Consider the following 20,133-nt stretch of genomic DNA (forward strand, 5'->3'; position numbering starts at 1 on the left):
TTGCTATCTTTGCCCTTTTCTCAGGTCTCTGTCTTTCTCAATATGCATTTCTACTCTGTCATTTTTTCTCATCACTTTCCCAGCAAGATTCTGTGTTGAATGCTCCTCATTCAGTCTCAGACAGTTGAAATAGTTGCATTGCAGCTCAAGTGGCTTGAAATTAACAAGGTTCTATGGTGCTGATTCCCCTATAAGATGGAAATTGCAGCACAGAGTCTTTTAGCATGTTTTAGTTCCTATGCTCCAATTGAGGGTCTCTAGTATCTCGCAGCAGCAGTTGCATATTTCCCCTTGCCTCTAGTAATAAGAAGGGCATTAATTCTGAACATGATACATACATCCTGAGCACAAGTATCAGAAAACCTGGGACATTAATGCAAGCTCTGAGAAGCACTCCGAAAGTATGTTTCAGAAGTTATTTGACTAAGCAGTTTTCATTCATCATCTCATCTTTGGGGAAGGAAATGTAATTCCACATGGAAGAGAGAGTACTTTACATGTAAGATTAATCTGAAAGTAATTGGGTATATTATAAACCAAGTGCAGAATTATTTGTATAATATTCATTCAACTGAGCATGATGTAACTACTATTATCAGTTTTGTGGCATACATAAGCGTATAAAAAAGCTTTACTGAACAGAGTCAAAATATTGTTGGGTATATGAATTTATATTTGAAAGCTGATACTGATTTGCACAAAGACATGTCTTCCAGCAATCTTAGGCATGCAATGCCAAAAGATTGTCAAAATACAAACTGAATAAAAGCCAATAGAAGTAAATTACTGTTGGTTCTGGAAACTCTTAACTCTAGCTTCCTGATTGATTATCCATTGTCCAGAATTAAGTTCAAATAGCAAATTCAAGTGTAAATCTTCTCAAGAGTCACATTTATTGTTTGCACTTTACCAGGGTCAATCGGTGTAATCATGCTGTATAAAAACTTTCAAATATTTTGTTAAAATATTAATTTTTTCTCCCTTCATGGTAGAAAAATCAAGGGTGGGTGACCTCCTGCTGTTAAAGCTTGTTTATTGACCATTATTCGCTTAGCTGTATCAGTGTCTTGCAGTTTATGCCTTTTACTTTTGGAGTATCTCAAGAGAATACTCAACATTGAACAACTTTCACAGATTTAATTAAGTCTTTTTTTCCCCTTGTGAATTTTGCAAAAACAGAGTTGAAAAAAGATAGTTGATACTTTCTGATGGGACAGTCTACAAATTTTAATGGTTATTTAAGTCCCTTTAACAGCTGCTTTCTCTAATTTTCAAGATAAATATATTGTGTTATGTCACAGTTTCAAATAACCATTTATCAGAATTTTGTAAAGATCCTATTTGTCATATAAATTAGTTTGCCTTGAAATGCTTCTAGATAGCTTTCTACTGTTCAGGCAGTTGTATCAGTTGTCTGGAGTCTGTGCTGTATTTGTTATACCCTGCTACTTGTTCTGCAAAATCACTTGGGTATTTGGATTGATCTCACAGATTTCGCATCCCACAGGGACCAGGATTCATTAATCACACATAGGATCTTGGGATAGGAGAGGCTACCATTGCAGAACCATACTTAGAGAAAGTGAGGAGAGTGGCTGGTACAGTGGCTTGACTGCCTCTTAGGAAACCTATGTTCAGGAGCAACCTCTGGGATCCTTCTCAGGTTAGTGGAGGCTAGGAATGTGACAGACTATGTTCTCAGTTTCTGGCTGGAAGAATAGTGCATGCTGTGCTCAGTGCTCTTCCTAGTGGCATTAGCGACTCTCAGATGCAGATACATGTGATTGGAATTTAAAAATTAAAAACTGTGTCCTGGAACAACAATGTGGCTTAAACTGTCTGCATTTTTGGATCAATTCTTTCTACTGTTCTCCTTTTCTTCACTTAGGTGGGAATGGATAGCAAGGGACAGCTGATCCTATAAGGCTTGGGTACCTTCTCATGTTGTTGTTTTTTTAATAAAATTAAAGTAAAATAAAAGTGAGTCCACTGCAGGTGGCATGACTCTTTGACAAGGACCTCGTCAGAAATGATAAGCTTTGGGTGATAGCTTTTTCTACACTGAAACTGCCTCATATGAGAATTTTCTATCTCATGTCCTCATTTTTCATTTTAATTGTTCTCAAATGCCCCCGCTTATTTCATTTTATTTTTTTTAACCTGGCCGTCCCCCTTTTCTGGCCCCCACCCTTCCCAACCTCTTATAACTAGATACTTTTAAGTTTTAGGCTTTTTTTTGTTTTTATTTTTTTCAGTTATTGGTCTTGATGATATTATGGATGAAGAAGGAGTTAAAGAAAGTGGTAACGATACCATTGATGAAGATGACGTAATTTTACCTAACAGGAATTTAAAGGATCAATTGGATGACACTTCAGTCAAGTCACCAAGAAAATCACCACGTTTAATGGCACAAGGTGATCATTCAAATAATGCAAAGATTTGCATCTCTGGGGACATTTGGGGCCTTACAACTTTTTTTCTCTATTTTAAACTTTAGGTCAATGTTGTTAATCACTTGGTTGTATGAAGGATAATAAAAATATTTTGAAATTATTTTTCATCAGAACTATTTAACAGCATAAATGTTGTAAACATTTAATGATTTTGAAAATATGGACCTATTGCTAAAGGTTCCAACTAACTCAATTTTGGGGCATAATTTTAGTGAAGGAGGTGATGATGCCATTAACCTGACCCACTTAGAGAGGTTAGAAAGATCTGAATTATGACCCAGGTAAAGAGGTAAGGTACTAATTATTAGAGCCATTTTATATACTCAAACAACATTCAAGTAAACCATTGACTTCAAAATTAGTGTTTTTTGGCAGTCTGACCAATATCAGGCTGTGTCTCTGTATAGTTCAGTATTCTATTAAAACTTAGAATTTTTGGAAGTACATTATTTCGTGTAAGTGTTATGAGTGGGAGGGTGAGGGAGATAAGAAAATACATCAGAGTTGAAGCGGTATAGATTGAACTGCATTTTAAAACTACTTATGAGATTTGGAAATGACTGATTTATAATATACACAAAGTAATTTTCACAGTTTTCTTTAAATAAAAAAATTTGATTTGAAATTCAATGCATTCTGTAGGTCATTATTTTCAATGTTTTTGCTGTTTCCTTTTGTGGATTTTAAGTAAGGTTGTTATCTTAATAATAGTTTGATCTTGTATAAAAGTCATTCATCCAAAGATCTCAACATGCTTTACAAATGATTAACTTCTAAAGTATAAGAGTTCACATCAAATACGAACTTTAATGGATGTTAGATTATTACTTTAAGAATCCCAAGCTTAACTACTGTGTTTTTGTTTTAGTAACAAGGTGCCAAAACTTTATTTGTATGATAGTTTCTTCATAAAGAGGTTAAAAAGACAATTAAATACTCTTCCTATTTCAGTGATATTACAACTTTTTAGATTTAAGAAATTCTGGTTTCTCGCTTGCTATCCATCTCGCTTGCATGGCCATTTACATTTGTCTAAACAGTGACAATGTCAAATTGAAATACAAATCTTTTGTGTTAGTTTTAAATTTTAATAATGTTTCTTGAAATCAATAAACAATTAGTGATCTAACATTTTGTCAGTTAATATTGTAAATTAAACATTTTGTAAGTTAAATTTTGTTGAGTAATAAATTATTTTCACTGTAGTCTAATCTTGTGTTTGCCAGCACAAGAGTGAAATATACCTAAGAGATTCTTTTTTTTCTTTAATAGAACCAGTACGAAGTTTACGGCAAAGTACTATAGCCAAGCGTTCAAACACCGCACCTCTTGCTAATAGCAAGAAAGCAGCTGTGAAGTCTGGATGTGCCCAAAAGGGAGGACCAAAACAGCAAGACAAGAGTCAAACTAAACAGGAAGACATTAGTACACCAATGAAACTAGAACATCTTAAAGAGGTTAGGCGTAGTAGTAGACTATCTGGTCAGACAGAGGAAACAGAAGAAGCATTACCACCTTCTCCAAATAGTTCAAAACAATCTGTTTGTCATGAAAAGATGGATGAAGTAAAATCTGAAACTTTCAAGCAAGGAAAATCGGATGAAACGTTCCATGAATTAAGAGGTGGTTCTCTTTCAACAGACACTTGTTCTTCTACTGAAGAAGCAGAAAGCAAAACAGAGACTCTTACAAAAACTGGGCTGGATTTTGTAACCTCTGCAAATAATGAAGCTAATAAAGTAAAAAATATCGATATATTTAAAAATAAAGTGGATGAAACTGTGGTTGGTGAAATAGGTTCTGATACATCCTCAGAAGAAAAGACTGAATACAAAATCAAGGAAACAGAGGAGAAACCTAAAGAAAATGACCAAAGCAAGATAAGTGGAATGACTACCATTTCATCTATTACAACAGTTTGCATGAATTCAAGTGACATCCATGAGACCACTTCAGTTCTGTCGAGAGCAGTAGAGGAGAAGACAAAATGTAGATTAGATCCACTGACTACTGTGGAAGCTTCTGGTAAAAATGTTATGTCATTAAAAGACTGTAAAACAGAGTCTTTAGATGACCCTAAAGAGGCCGATAAAAGTGTTAATCCTTCTAGCAAACACTTGGACAGTACAGAATTTGATAAAACAGCCTTGAAAAGTACTATTTCTGCTGAAGCAGGAAGTAATATTTTAGAAAGCAGTATTGATCATGATTGTCCAAGCCAGAATGTACAGCAGCAGGACAGCTATATTAAAATGGAAAGATATGAGGCAACAAAAATTCAGGATGATGATAGAATTTCAACAAAAAGTCCCAAAACTGTGAAGTCCAAACACATTAAATCTATGTTACAGATTAAACAAAGTTTGACTGCAGGTGCAGGACGAAAATTACTCACAACTAAACAACAAATAAGCCATTCAAAAACAAGAGTTGGTGTTAGTGTTTCAAGTTTTCACAGTGCATCTTCAGTAAGTCTGAAAAGGAGTGCAGATGAGCAAGAGAGGTGGCAGCATTTTCACAAAACAGTTAAAGTTAGGAAAAAACAAATGGATAAAGATGTGAAAGCACAGAGCTTTGATATGGGGGTCACAGTGAAGAAGCAGACCCATACGTTGGTGAAAAAAGTGTCACGCATCCAAACACCTGTGCAAAAGAAATCAGTTCAGAATGTGAGTGACAAGTCTCTTAGTCACCAGGGATGTTCAAAAGAAACCCACCATACTGTCTCAGCGTCTGTACATCCACTGTCAGGTCATTTGCTACATCAAAATCCGAAACAAACACAGAAACATCAACTTGCAATTGCACTTAAAACAAATAGTTATGTAAAAGAAGAAAGAGAGGCAAAAGAACCCACAGGTTTAGAACATTTGAAGGAGGATGAAAAAGAAAAACTGAAATTGAAAAAGATGGAGAAGAATCTTCAGCCTCGCCAGAGAAGAAGCAGTAAAAGCCTTTCACTTGATGAACCTCCCTTGTTCATTCCAGATAACATTTCTGCTGTAAAACGTGAAGGCTCAGAACATACCTCTCCAAGCGAAAGCAAACATGTGTGGGTTCCCACCAAGCATTGCGGTTTTTGCAGAAAGCCGCATGGCAACAGGTGTGTGTGGTTTGGGATATACAGTGTTTTTGTTGGTTTCAAAAGATAAAAGTGCTCTTTTTATGTTCAGGTTTCTGCTGCTGTTCGTGTAGTAGTTCATCTTTGTCACATCAAACAAAAAAGCAGGCACAACCTTTTTAATGGAAATCTGTATCAGTCATACTATGAATTGCCTACCTGTGTACCGCCGCACCCTTTCGCTCCAAGTTTTAAAACAAGCACAGTAAAGGCTGTCTTGGTCAAAAGAAAATATTACTAGAAGAAGTCTGTCTTTTTTTATTATATGAATATATAATATCTGCTTTAGCGGGATATGCAATTCTGCTAAACTATGTTAGGTAGAATAGAGACATCTTAAAACTCACCGCCTTGGAAAACATCAAACCAAGGCTTAAGTGTTTCAGAGTGATTTGTAATAGTTATTTTACCTGAAAACTGGTAAAAGTGAATGTTACACCTTAAGCTAAAAGGGTCACGATCAACTTAAAAGTCAAACAATAGTTTGAAAGTGTTTTTTTGTTATAACTGTTTACTATGCCTAAAAGATTAGGGAGAATATTTTTTCTCTTTTTAGTTTGCTTTGTTAGTCAATATCATTGTTTTTGTGAGTCTTTCATACAACAGTGGGAGAAGAAAACGTTTAAAAAAAATGACAAAGCCACAGTTTTTTTAATAGGACTTGCATGCAGGTGTGATATTTGAAATTGTATTTAGCTCGCTTTAAAAAAAAATGGATAACATCTAATGCTAACTGTGTCCTCCTTTCACTGAATAAAATGTTCATTTTTAGCATATTGTGGATGGAGTGAAACAAGGCATTATGTTCTAATGAGACAGAAGTGTTAGTTCAATAACATGAGTCATTTTGTCTCATTTTTTTACATTATTGCCACAATTATATTTATGAAGAATTGTTCTTATTTCTGACTTTAAAAGTAGTTTTGCCTATCTACCTTTTGAACTAAATGGAGCATGAAGTGCTATCACTACCAATCAGATGAGTGTCGAATCAGCCCTTATCTGTTCACTTTACAGAAATTCCTATTATTCTATGAATACTATAGAACTCCATTTTTCTGACTGAAACAAATATGTAATTTCGTTGATTAAAGGTTATATCATATTTAAGCATTTGAAGGACCATACTATATATAAATTCAACATTTGCATCCAAGAAATGACCTTCATGTTCCAGAATTTCATGATTAATTGTCAGAACATTCATGAAGTGTATGTGTATTTTAATATTTACAGTGCAGCTAGAGTAATCTGCAAATTAGTAGTTCATGTGAGGATGCAACATATATAAGAATAAAATAATAGAAAACTAAATAGCACTGTAAGGATTTTAAGATTATTGTGGAATACTTGATTGAAGGGATACTGTCATGCTTTAACGTATTTTTTAACAATCTTTTTACTATTAATTTTGTTGACTTAATATTTTTGTTTGGATAATCTGGACTCCTTTTTGCCATTTATGCTTTTTGTGTTTGTTATTTCACTCAGATTGGACAATGAATGTAGATTCTACTCAGTTTCACGTTCGCTTTATTATCAGGTTCTTATTCACTAGCACATGGTGCAAGTGTTTGGATTGCAAATAAACTCAGTAGAATGTTTAAACTTAATCAAATTGCTTTAAATACATAAATTGAAATGTTCTGTAAACACTTTTAATGCAAAATACAAATTTTTGGCCTAAATTATTTTGACAGCGTCCCTTCAATTGATACTGAATTGAAACGTTTCTGTGTTTCTTATCTTTTTCGTGGATGTTTAAATTTTTTTCTTACTATTCTGAATGTCTAGTTAGTAAGAGACCTTCAAAACACATTGTTTTAAAATTAAGCTGGTGAAGTTCAGTTGTGGCTAGCGAATCTGATCACTAATGGGCAGTGAGGGGGCTGGCACTTAAGGTGGAATGAATTTGATACATTTCTACTTTGATTCAGAGCTTTCAGTTTAAAATCAAAGTTACAAATGTTTAAAACTTAACTAGGAATAGGATGTCGCGGGGAATTGTAATGGGATAGGAAACATTTAATGTAGACAGTATGTTTATATACTGCGTGTTGGTACATTATGTAGTGCAATGGGGAGCCATTTTTATTTGGAGGCCTTTAGGTGTTACATTGTACAAATAATATATTCTCTAGTTGAATCACCATTCAGGTTGGCAGGACACAGGAGTTGCCACCATCTGATAGCTGTTCAGTGTCAAGAGTTTTGTGGTGTCAGTCCATTTCTTTTGGACAGATTCCTGTATCACTGAATTGTTACTACAGTTGGCACAAATTGAAACATTCAACAGTATTAGCAGAAAGGTCCAAGATCAAATGGGCTTTGCATTGAACTGCTCTCTCATTCCCAAAGATGGTATATACAGAACAGATTGATGCACTGTTGCCCATGCTTGGTGTTTTTTTTTACTTACACAACACACACACACACACACACACACACACACACACACACACACACTCTCTCTCTCTCTCTCTCTCTCTCTCTCAGTAGTTTTTACAAAGTGAAAAAACAAAACTATTAGAGCATTTATGTTTTTGGTTTTTGAATTACTTTATACTTCATTTTGGACTTGTATGTTTAATTTTAACATACATCCTTAAAGTTTTCATCTCAAAAACTAGGTTGAGCTTAGAATAGAAGAGGAAGCAAAACTCCTCTTTAATGTCTTCCTAAGCAGAGACTGTGTGGTGTTACATTATTTGTGCTTGTTACTGCAGCAGTAATTAAACCTGCTTTTAAAAGGGACAGCAGCTTAAAAACTGTACCTCTCTGAAACGTTTTTACTGAATATTGTTAAAAGTATAACACACAAGTAGTAAAACTGAGAAGGCTCCAAAAAATTGTTTACTTTGCATTTAATAACATTTGTTTATTCAGTTTCTCCATTTTCCTTGTATAAGCAGCTAGTTTAGCCAGTTTTTCCCTCTTTTATGTGTGACTCATCGCATAGGAAAAGGGAGAAATGGAAAAAACACTTCAAGTTGGGAACTTAACTAATTTTTTTAAACTGACTAGATTTTAAGTTCATGGTGTTGCTTTTTACAATTCTCTAAATATTGTTAGATGTTGCTTGTCAATTCTATGTTGTAGATGGTATGAAAAACAAGAAATGGAACTGAAGTGGAGCCCCAATTAGGAAAATGTGTGCCAAGAGCTTTCTAATTTAGGACTAGCAAGTTTGGTTTCATGTTAATGAAATACAACTTGAATTAAGGTTGGAAAATTTTTCATTTTAACATACTATGCAGACTGAAATTGCCCCCCTGTACCAGAAGTGCAAAACTAAGGTGGCAAAAATTAATCAGTTAAGTCAAAAAATACCAAATGTTGAGGTTTCTCCTTCAGTGTTAATTTGGGATTCTCTTGCAAGTATAAGGATCACATTTTGAGGTATTGTAATATGGGCTCTCACAATCATATGCTAAGCTGGCTGTGTCTGCCAAAATACAATATATCCTCAGAGTTATGGATATCTCAGGAATGGAGGCTGTTTGGAACTCTGAAATTAATGCATCTGGCGAAGTGGGTATTCACCCGTGAAAGCTCATGCTCCAAAACGTCTGTTAGTCTATAAGGTGCCACAGGACTCTGCTGCTTTTACAGATCCAGACTAACACGACTACCCCTCTGATATCTAAAATGTTCCTAACTTTGAACAAAACGTTATGATTCTTTCAAAAGTTTATAACTGAACATTGGCTTTATACAGCTTTGAAACTTTACTGTGCAGAAGAAAAATGCTGCTTTTAACCAACTTAAAAGAAACAAGCACAGAAACGGTTTCCTTACCTTGTCAAATCTTTTTTTAAACTTTCCCTTTATTTTTTAGTAGTTTTAATTTAACACAGTACTGTACTGTATTTGCTTTTCTTTTTTTTTTTTTGTCTCTGCTGCTGCCTGATTGCATACTCTTGATTCCAGATTACGTGTGTGGTTGACTGGTCAGTTTGTACCTCGGTTGTTCTTAACTCTGAGGTTCTACTGTAATGTAATCAACTAGTTAACATTGTTCATCTTCAGGGTCAGTACCGTATTGAGATTACTGGACAGTTCACCTTTTAGGACAGAATGCTGTCATTCTGCTACCAAGTGCAAAGGTAAAATACGTGTACTTTACACAGGGGACCTAAAAGAAGTTGATTGGAATGTAGAACAGGAGTCCTTTCCCTCAGTGTGGATAGGCTTTATAGATATGAAAACTGTAGCAGGATCAGTAATAGAAATTGGAGCCCATGCGTATCTTCTGCTGGGGGTTGTGCCTGTTCGTTTTTTTGTTTTTGTTTTAATAACACCTCTGCATAGTTTCTATACATGGTGTCTCTTCCTCTTACCTCACCACCCTCAGTGGAACCAAGGTAGTAGCAGCATGCTTTGGATCTACTTTATGGGGAGAGGGATAGCTCAGTGGTTTGAGCATTGGACTGCTGAATCCAGGGTTGGGAGTTCAATCCTTGAGGGGGCCACCTAGGGATCTGGGGCAAAATCAGTACTTGGTCCTGCTAGTGAAGGCAGGGGGCTGGACTCGATGACCTTTCAAGGTCCCTTCCAGTTCTCGGAGATTGGTATATCTGTGGGGTGTGGAGTGGGGCAGTTTTTGGCATTAGTACTATTGTTTCATTTTGTCTGCTGACTGTATTTTATTGATTCTATTCAAAGTGATATCTGCAGTGTAACAACTAGATTTTTTTTTATAAATAAACAATGAAGTTCTTCAGGAACTGAAGTGCTGCTTATGGTATTCTGCCATGTAGTTGCCCATTTCCACCACATATTTTCTATTTGTTTTCTTGGCTCAATGTAAACTGTGAGGTTTAATTTTTTTTAATACATATAATATGTGTATGGGGTATTCCATGTGTCTGAGTTAGTTTTAATGAGAAACCATAACTTTTTGGATTTCCTAACTTGTTAGATTTTGCAACTTTAATCCTATATTAATGCTAAGGTGTTGTTCCCCACCCCCGCCAATCAATAACATATCTTTATGTATGATTGGAGCATTTGTGTGAGGAATTCTTCCTTCCACTTTCGGTAAATGCTGTTGAAATGGTCTAGTTTCTGGATTTTGATCAAGTTGAATATAATTTCATGGCACTAACAGAATAGGAAGAATAATAAAGGGACAGTAGTTCCAAGTTTACTTTTTTTCTGAAGGTAGCTTGTATGTCTTGCAACGTATATAAGAAACAAAGTTTTGTTTTTCTTTATGTGGAACCGGATAAATCCTGGAATCTGCACACAGAAGGAATGCTATATTCATTCCTGTGCTTGTAGAAAACATAAGACCCTACACAGCATTCTCCCCCCTCCCTATTATATTGTTTCCAGTGTCCCTGGCTTTTACATCAGTGCCTAAGATCTACAGGCTTTGGGGTTTGAACTCTCTGCCTTTTTTACAGGCTGGCAAATCCTTACCATATATTACAAATCTGTTGGAAGCTTCACAAGGGAAACATTGCAAACTGTCCTCTCTTCTGGCCCCCTTGATTTTTTTCCTTAATGGATTAGGGCTCACCAAATGCCTAGTTAATAAATTTAATTACCTACTGTATGTTGTTTTTACATAAGGAGAACCTTGATTGGAAGAACTCTTATCGTAATGAAATTGCAACATCAGTGCTAGATTTTAAAAATGTGTCTTTCAATTCTTTTAATTTTTTTTCACATGACTTTCACTTCCTTTGGTTTGAATGTTATATATTATATTTATTTACTTTTTTAAATCTCTGGTGATACACTTGGTATCTGATCTTGTAGTTTTATGTTTGGACAGATTGCTGTTCCAATGCAGAGCCAAATGAAAGTAATTAGGATTATGTGCAGCAATCTACCTGTATGTAACAAATTGCAGAATCAGGGCTTTAGCTGGATTTTAAAATAAAATAAGTACAAAACTTAAAGTTGCACAGGAAGGCAATTTGAAAATGCAGACGTTAAGGTTTAGTAAACATCTGATGAAGTGAGTTTTATCCCACGAAAGCTTATGCTCAAATAAATTTGTTAGTCTCTAAGGTGCCACAAGTACTCTTGTTCTTTCTGCTGATACAGACTAACATGATTACCACTCTGAAACCTGTAACCTTCTAACTTCTTATGAGTAAATAGTCTATATAAGTGGTCTCATAATATTCTGCTAATAGAATTTTTTCGAAAACAATAAGGAAGACTAGTTTTCTGTCTAGTTTATTGTGAAGTTGGAAAAATATTTAGGCTTAAATTTTTCCTTGAGAAATTACACAGTTTTCACTTAAAACAATCGCATCCATTACTGTGCGGAAATAATATTTAAACTGTATTGATACTTTGAGGTTAGGGGATATGAAGCATATAATGCATGCATACATACATAGTAAAGAAAGAGAACAGGGGTGGCCAAACTGCAGGTTGTGAGCTTCATGCTGCTCTTTTACAGTTAAAAGTGTGGCTCGCAGAGCCTATCTCGTCCCCCTCCATTCTCTGCCTGCCAGACTTGAGAGAGGGGGCAGCTCAGGGCTTCTGCGCTACCTCAGGGTGTTGGAGATAGGAGTTTCTGTGAGAGAGAACTGGTGCCTGCTGAGAGTAGGGAGGGGGCACAATTTAAAGGATCAGCTCCCTCTCTCACCCCCAACATCTTGAGTCATGCCTTATTCTGTTCTCTCCCTGCAGCTCCCAGGCATTAGCTCCCTGTGAAAAGGCGGCAGCAGTGCTGCAGGGAGGGGCTGCTGCTTTAGCTCCATGGGGAGAGGCAGCAACTCTCCCTGCAGCTCCCAGCTGTTTGCTGCTGCCTCTCCCCATGGCCACAACTCCAAGCTTGCTGAGCATGGCAGCATCATGTGACCAAGCTGGGCCAGCAAACCCTTGCAAAAATTGGGTAGGGGGGAACATGAGACCCCATGTGCCTGCCCTCACGTGTTACCTCTGGTAGCGGGGTGTGTGTGTGTCTCTCTCTCTCTTTCTCTGTGTGTATGTCGCTCTCTCTCTAAGGGCTTCTGCCCCACGGAGCATACTTGCCGGAGCTCAGGGCTGAAGTCCCGAGCCCTATTAGGTGCACTACTTCTTTCAAACTTCTGAAGATTGTCATATGCAGCTTGGAGGGTCGGTAAGTTTGGCCACCCCTGAAATAGAATATTTATACACATAATGCAGCACCATAAGGGCGTTTCTCTGAGAGATCATTATGGCAGTGGATCAGAAATAAGTTCTAGGTCCCTGTAGGGAAGGAAAGAGATGAAGACCCTGCAAACACTTTTTAAAGTTAAGCATACGTATAAGTTTTCAGAATTGGTGCCTAAATAGTTAAATGAATGAGTGTGATGACCAGAACTTAAAACAAGCATGACACACAAGATATGATTTATATTTGTTAATTGAGCACAAGTATACAAATATTACTCATGTATAGCTATTATGGAAAATCTGTTTAATATGATAGTATAATTTAAAAACAGTGTTGTAATGCATAATCACCAGTTGGCAGAGTTCTATACGGTACACACTGAATATTCTGACACTATAGTTTTTTGTATGGGCACATACATTATTTGTGCTAGTTTAGATCAGTAGGAAATTAGAGACACTATTAAAGTTGGTATTGGTAGGCCTACAAAGTAAAGGAACATCAATTTGAAAATCAAATTTGTCTGAAATATTTTTTTTGCTTTTTTAGTTACATGTAACACCTAAGGCCCTGATCATGCCATCGTAGTTCTGCTCGCCGGATAGGTGTCTAACATTACTGAAAAATTAGAGAATATATTTTTGTTTTCAATTTCATTACTTTTTGCATTTGACTTCACTTTATTTGGGTAGGTTCATCGTTTTGTTGATGGTCCTGTCTCTCTCACTATGCTTTTTTGTTTTTTGCTCTTGACCCTGCCCTTTCTTCCTTGCTGAAAAGTTCTTTGTAACATTTGACATTCAGAAGGAAGATTTTCTTCTGATTTTTCTTCTTTTTTTTAAAAAAAAATCAAACTACTTAAAGGTTGTTCTGTTGAAACTTGGTGTAAAAAAATAATAAATTGACATTGCTCTTTTGCCTTGCTATGAGTGCCATCCAGAAGATCAAATGACACGTTTTTAAAAGCCAAGTTGTTCCTGCTGCTACAAAATAAAAAATTTCCATACCTAGACTTGCAATGAACAAACCAATGCAGGCACATAGATGCTTTGATGACAAGAGAACATGTACTGATTTATTTACTGGGGGGTCTCCTCAAAAGTGAACTATCTTTTCAGTTAGTCTGAATCAGAGCCCACTGAAGTCAGTAGTCTTTCCATTGGCTATAGTTGCTTGTTAGAGTGGAACACGCAGACTCCTCTAAAGCTCCTGTGAAAATCTCTGAATATGTGTGTGTATCAAGGGGATGGTTGACTAAGAGTGCAGTCATTCACCATTAGTTAATTCTTCACCTAGCTAGATCTCTATTAATTCAGGAAAAAATAATATAAAAATTGCTTTCCATCCTGTCTCCTGCTGAGCTGTGCAATGTGATTCAGATATAACACAACTGAGCCAGTGATAGACAAATTGTTTCACAAAATAAATTTCCAGAAGGTGAATGAATCTTTATACTGAGACTATTTTTAAAATAGGACTGTTAAAATATTTCTTGCATTATGTACACATGGAAAATGATGGTTATAAAAGTTTGGAGTGGTTTTTAAATATTTTTAAATTAACTAATTACACTTTACTGCTGTTTTATTTTCCTTTTTTTTCTTTCCAAGTAAGCCCCCAATTCTGCAAACATGCATGTGCTTAATTTTACACACTTGAGTAGTACCTTGATTTGTGTAAATGTTTGAGATTGGGGCCTTGTTCCCATTAATAGAGAGAATGAAACACTATTGCAAGACAGCAGTAGTGATTTGTTGTCCGTGATCTCCTGTTGCTATATACTGCAAATATAAAATGCTAAGCAGATGACTTCCAGTAATAATAATGTACTTATTACTTTTATTAACTGTATCAAATGATGCTGAACACTGACCATTATTGATCTTCATTTTGACTGATTTATAGAACCGTTTCTGGTGTGTGTGTGGTTTTATTAATGAGTACAGTTTCTAAAGCAAACGATTTATGAATAAACTGACTTCTGGCTGATGTATTTTTAAACCCTTATTCCTCAATAATTGTCAGCCATTCAGCAATCTGCTTTGGCTTGAACACATTCCATTTGTTATAACTAATGTTAGAAAAATTACAGCCCGGACATTTTTATCTTTGAAATGAATCGTTAAGCATGAGCTTTCCTTCCTCTAAATCAATGTGTATGCCAAGAGATTTGAAAAGATGTGCTAATCCTGAAGGAGATAATGGAAGGTTTTCATTACTCTCGATCTTTTCTTAGTATAATCCAATTCCTTTCTAATATTAGATACTTCAAGTGACTGTATCTCTTCATTTTGGTATATGGAGACAGGCAGGCATCCCTCTCTGAGGAATGAGATATAACTTTTTTTTTCCACTCAGAAGTTCTATTGAATTAAAGGAAGTGCTTCCGGGGGCATGAATATTTCTATATACCATCAGCTATTTTGTGGTGATTCTTATTTATTACTGAACTTTTAAATTAAAATACAAGCAGTTCTGACCATTTGGGATGGGATGATTTAGTTCGTGTTGGTCCTGCTTTGAGCAGGGGGTTGGACTAGATGACCTGAGGTCTCTTCCAACCCTAATCTTCTGATTGTTCTGTGATTTACTCAATATGTTGGTGTGAATTAATATTTCAAAACATATTTCTTTCTCTTTCAGCTTTACATCTTCCAGTCCAGCCTTACAACATGGGTAAAGTCCTCACACTTCAAACTATGGAGCAGTCTACGGTCAGAATTTTTGGTGTTAATAGTCCAGGATATCAGAACATCTTCAATCACAAGTCTGTGACAACTGTGCAAGAAGAAATCCTTGATCCTTCACGCCAGGCCTCAACCCTCTTTGACTCCTTTCTTAATCTTTGTGCATTATCTAGCTTCTATATTATCCAACCATAACTCCTATTACCTAAACTAATTTTGTTGGTGCAGAAAAATACCCATAATGTGGATAAAGATTAGAAAAAGATGGAAAATCAAATTATTCCCATTCTAGTGCTCAAATAGGAACCTTTATTCCCTTTCTCTCAACCCTTGTGACTATATGGGAAATAGCTAGGTCATCTGTGTGCCAGAGTTGAAATTTCTAGTGAATTTTTTTTCTGATTTGCAAATAAATAAATGCATTGAAAAAATAATTTAAAATGAGTAGCAAATTTAAGACTTGTCTACACTAGGAAAATAAGGAGCTGCAGTTTACCAGTGGTGCAGATTCACTGGTAGAAAGAGTAGAAGTTATAGTGTAGGTAGAACACAAATATATTTATTACAGTTCCATCTCCTCTGAGTAAGATTAGACAAAACAGTTGTAAATGTAAATTCCTGAGGTACAGCCTGCATAATTGCTACTAAGAGTGGAGAGTTACGAGGTACCAGATTTCCTGTTTTGGGCACAACCTTATAGCCTTAATTAGTTTATAGGATTCTTTTTTGTGCAATCTTAAATGCAATAAAAGTTGGGTCGTCTCATCAAGTTCTCAAAAAAACTAATTAAGGGTACCTCTCTCACCAGATAGTAGTTTCTTTTGATAGTTCACTTCACTCCAGACAGTTCAGAGTGAGGTCATAACAGAAGTATACAACATTCATCCTGATTTGAGAATGCTGTAGGCTCTTGTCTGAAGAGAGAGAGTCTTATTTTGTCTGTATTGATCTTTAACCAATAGAAAATATGCCACTGACAGCATATATTTCTCCAATAAACCACAAATATCTGGGGCTTTAAGCAACAGTCAGTTTCTCTTTTGAAAACTGCCTAGGCCCTTGGATGTATTTCATGGTTTGAAATTATCCTAATTAGATATAAAAACAATGAGGAGTCCGGTGGCACCTTAAAGACTAACAGATTTATTTGGGCATAAGCTTTCGTGGTTAAAAAAACCCACTTCTTCAGGTGCACCATGCATCTGAAGAAGCTGATTTTTTACCCACGAAAGCTTAAGCCCAAATAAATCTGTTAGTCTTTAAGGTGCCACCAGACTCCTTGTTTTTGTGGATACAGACTGACATGGCTACCTCTCTGATAACAGTTTAGATATAGTTAGAGAAATTAAAGATTCACTTGAAATGTGAAACTTGCCTTATTTTCAGTATTGTTAAAGAATGTTTTAGATTTTACTAGTGTAGGTTTCAGACAGGCCAAATCAAAGTTATAGCCCGCGTTTTACAGAATAAGCTCTTTCAGGTTAACAAAGCTGCCAGTATTCAAGGCTCTGAAAAATAAGACATCATACTGAACGACCTAGCTCTTAGACCTGTCCACCACTCTACTTTTGAAAATAGGTAGCCTGTTAGAACCTCAGAGGACCAGGTCCTGAGAGCCTTAATTCCAGAGTTGAGGGTGCTCAATAGCTTTTTGTGTTTAGGACCTTGGTATTCCTCCTGGGAAAGGAACAGTGCTGACCACATATCAGTCCAAATAGTATTCAAATATCAGTCTATGAAAATCCTTTCTCCATGCTTGATCATCTTAATCTGTTTTCTTCATGTAAAAAGTAATTAAAATGTTTGGTTATTTTCTTAGTATCTCAAAAAACTTAATGGCCATTAGTTGCAGAAAAATTCTCAGATATAAAGCCTGTAGTTCCTTGTTCCTTTAAAAAATCTGAAGTTGTCTGGTCTTGCATTTAACATGCCTACATTTCCATATCAAATTAAAAGAGCCTTAAACAGTGTCTAAATTTAATTCCACTTCAAGGCGAGTCACTGCTGCTGGGCATTACAATCCTTGTTTCCTTCAAATTTTAACTGAAATGAATTAATAGTGCCTTGGTACACCAAAAATGGATATAAACATCTTTATTTAAACATAAGGAAAATTAAAAATTTGGATGTTTGCTTTAAAAAGTCTTTTTTTCAACTACAGTGGAAACATTACATTGTTTTCTTATAGTGCGGGAGGAGTTTTTGTATCCATTTTTGGTGTCCCAGATCTTGACCAATATTTTCTTATGTGAGGCAGATGTCTGTTGTCTAAGTGGAACATATTCCTGTGGATCATTGAATTGTAAAACAGAAATTCATCTTATGTATACTCCCATTAGGTCTGTGCCCTAGGATTGACAGTAAAGAACAATTTTCAGGATTTTAACTTCCCTTCAATCTCTGTCTGACTCTGAGTATGCTCATGAATATTTTGGTTGTGGTTGGGATGAGGCTCTGAAAAGTGATTGCCTCCAAACCTAACCAACTTTCTCCTGAAATCTTCATTTTGCCAGAATGTAGATCTGAAAATACTCATATCATACTCATAGTAAGCTTTCAGAAACTTGTAGCTTTATGATTGGAACCGAACACATCAATGAGTGCTACTTGCCAGCATGTTTTAGGCAAAATAAGTGTTCATGAACTAAGTATACACAAACAATAGTGAAAAGATTGCTTTTCCGATTCACAAACCAGATAACTGGATTATTTGCAACAGGAAAACAGTCATGTCAAATAAAGTTGGAATCTCAGAGAAATTAGATAGTTGGAAGTGATTTTTTTTCCTCCTAAAACTTCTGGACCTAATTCTCCTCTTAAACCAATTTCACGCCTGTATAACTCCATTTATACTGATATAAGAGTGATCAGAACCAAGACAACCTTCTTGACTAACTTCCTACTCTAGGGTCTCAATTTTCTAGTATTAGACAAGCTTTCAGGTTTTTTGGTCTTTTGAGGTTCCTGTAGTTTCTTAGACCAACTGCCAGTGTCTCAAAGCCATCTGGAATGTTTACCTTCAGTTTCCTAGTGAATGGGAACCAAAGAATTTCCAAACCTCTCAGCATAATTTGTGATAGAAATATGTTCTTGCAAAGTAGGTGAGTCATCAAATAGCTTCAGCATCGCAGCTGTGATTGGAAGGCAGGTATGTGAATAGGAATCTGGTTGAGGGGGCCACTTAGGGATTGGGGGCAAAATGAGTACTTGATCCTGGTAGTGAAGGTAGGGGGCTGGACTTGATGACCTTTCGGGGTCCCTTCGAGTTCTATGAGATAGGTATATCTCCATATTTCTTTCTTCTTCCTTTCTGGTTCCTTTGGATCTTTTGACAAAAGGGAGTTGGTAGAACTCTTGGGTCTTTCTGGTTAGAGCAGATTAGGGTTTGCAAATCATTATATTTATCTTCTAAAGCACTTGCCTTAAAACCATTTGAGCTGATGGTCAGCTTTGCACTGTATTACTTTAAAATTAATGTTGTCTTCTATTTAATTAGTACAGATTCCCTGATCAAGGTGCTCAGCATTAAAGAACCCATCTGCACTTATAAGGGTATTCTTGTGACCAGTATAGATTTAATTCATTGAAAATTTAACTCCATTTTTGTTTTCTAGACTCTTAAAAAAACAAAATAGAAAAAAGCTCAGAAGGGAAAGATGGCTTCAGACATGAGAACTCTGAAATTTCATATCAGTTGAATAATGGTCCTTAGAGTTAGCCTGTCTCAGTGTTAAGGCAAGGGGTTATTTAAAAAAAATTAAAATAAAACCAAAAAAGAACCACTACGTGCGTTCGTGTATTAAGTCTCTGTAGCTTAGGAAGAGATTGTTTTCTACATTCTTCAAAAGTAATTTGACTTGAGTATTGCACCAGATGGGCAGAGAATGGAGGACTTCACAATATACCAAAATACTTGCAAAATCATAACCTTGTTAGATACCCATGGTCTTTGTAGACATTAGAAAATTGATGTTATTAACTTTAACTAAAGTTATCTCTGCACACAAAATACAAAAGCAGATCTATGAGAAGATCAAATGAGATGATGTACATTTTTAGCAGTCTACATTTCAGGTGTTGAAAAGTTTTCTCAAATGTCCACTGACTTGGGTGAGTAAATGTACAAAGTTTTGCAGTGTAGTGGAAAAACATAGCATGTCCATGAAAATGATGGCCAAACGAGCCGTGGTTTGAAGCTGATGAGCCTGTGCCCCATAAATCTACAGAAGAATAAAGCAAAATGTAACAATTTGCTGACATGAGTCATACATAGTTTATTCTATCAGATTTTTAATGGCTTGAGGTTTAAGTAGTGGATTTAGCTGAGTTCACTGTCAAAATTTTTGAACATTTTCTTTATGCTTTGGCAGCTTATGCTAGTTCAGTATTTGAGACGTTGCCTATTGCCAGGATGGATTCCTTGATGCCAGTGCAGAGTTAACTTTTTCTCATCTGAGCATATTATCTTTTTAAGTCTTGTGTTCATCAGTCTTGAGAGCCGCCTTTTACTTTCCTATGACTTTTTCTCTAAACTGTATTCCTAAGGAGGATTTATTTGTCTGTGTGGAGTTATGGGTGGGAATTCATGTTGAGGTTGTGATCTCCTGGACTATTATGCCACACTTGCTCAGTTTCGAAGATCTAACCATGTTTAAGGCTGGAGTAATGGATGTAAAGCTTAAAAAGAAAATAATTTATCAGGTAAGAACAAATTGCTCTGTTTTGATAAATTATTTAACAAGTAGGCTATAGTTAATATGAAAT

General features: G+C 35.9%; 1 protein-coding gene across 7 annotated transcripts in view; it reads left to right on the forward strand.

The window, feature by feature from the left end:
* The window catches only part of PHF3 (PHD finger protein 3), a 90,070-nt gene that overhangs the window by 20,338 nt on the left and 49,599 nt on the right, over positions 1–20,133 (forward strand). For 4 of the 7 annotated variants that reach the window (XM_030555668.1, XM_030555664.1, XM_030555666.1 and 1 more), the window contains 2 exons: positions 2,256–2,417; positions 3,729–5,559. The exons of 1 other annotated variant lie outside the window; for it this stretch is intronic. In XM_030555668.1, coding sequence (XP_030411528.1) covers positions 2,256–2,417; positions 3,729–5,559 — 1,993 coding nt within the window. Of the gene's footprint in view, positions 1–1,524; positions 1,664–2,255; positions 2,418–3,728; positions 5,560–16,631; positions 20,071–20,133 lie in introns of those variants that run through there. 2 more of the 7 variants (XM_030555667.1, XM_030555669.1) reach the window with 2 other exon arrangements.

The sequence above is a fragment of the Gopherus evgoodei genome, chromosome 3, assembly GCF_007399415.2.
Source record: "Gopherus evgoodei ecotype Sinaloan lineage chromosome 3, rGopEvg1_v1.p, whole genome shotgun sequence".
Lineage (NCBI taxonomy): Eukaryota > Metazoa > Chordata > Testudines > Testudinidae > Gopherus > Gopherus evgoodei.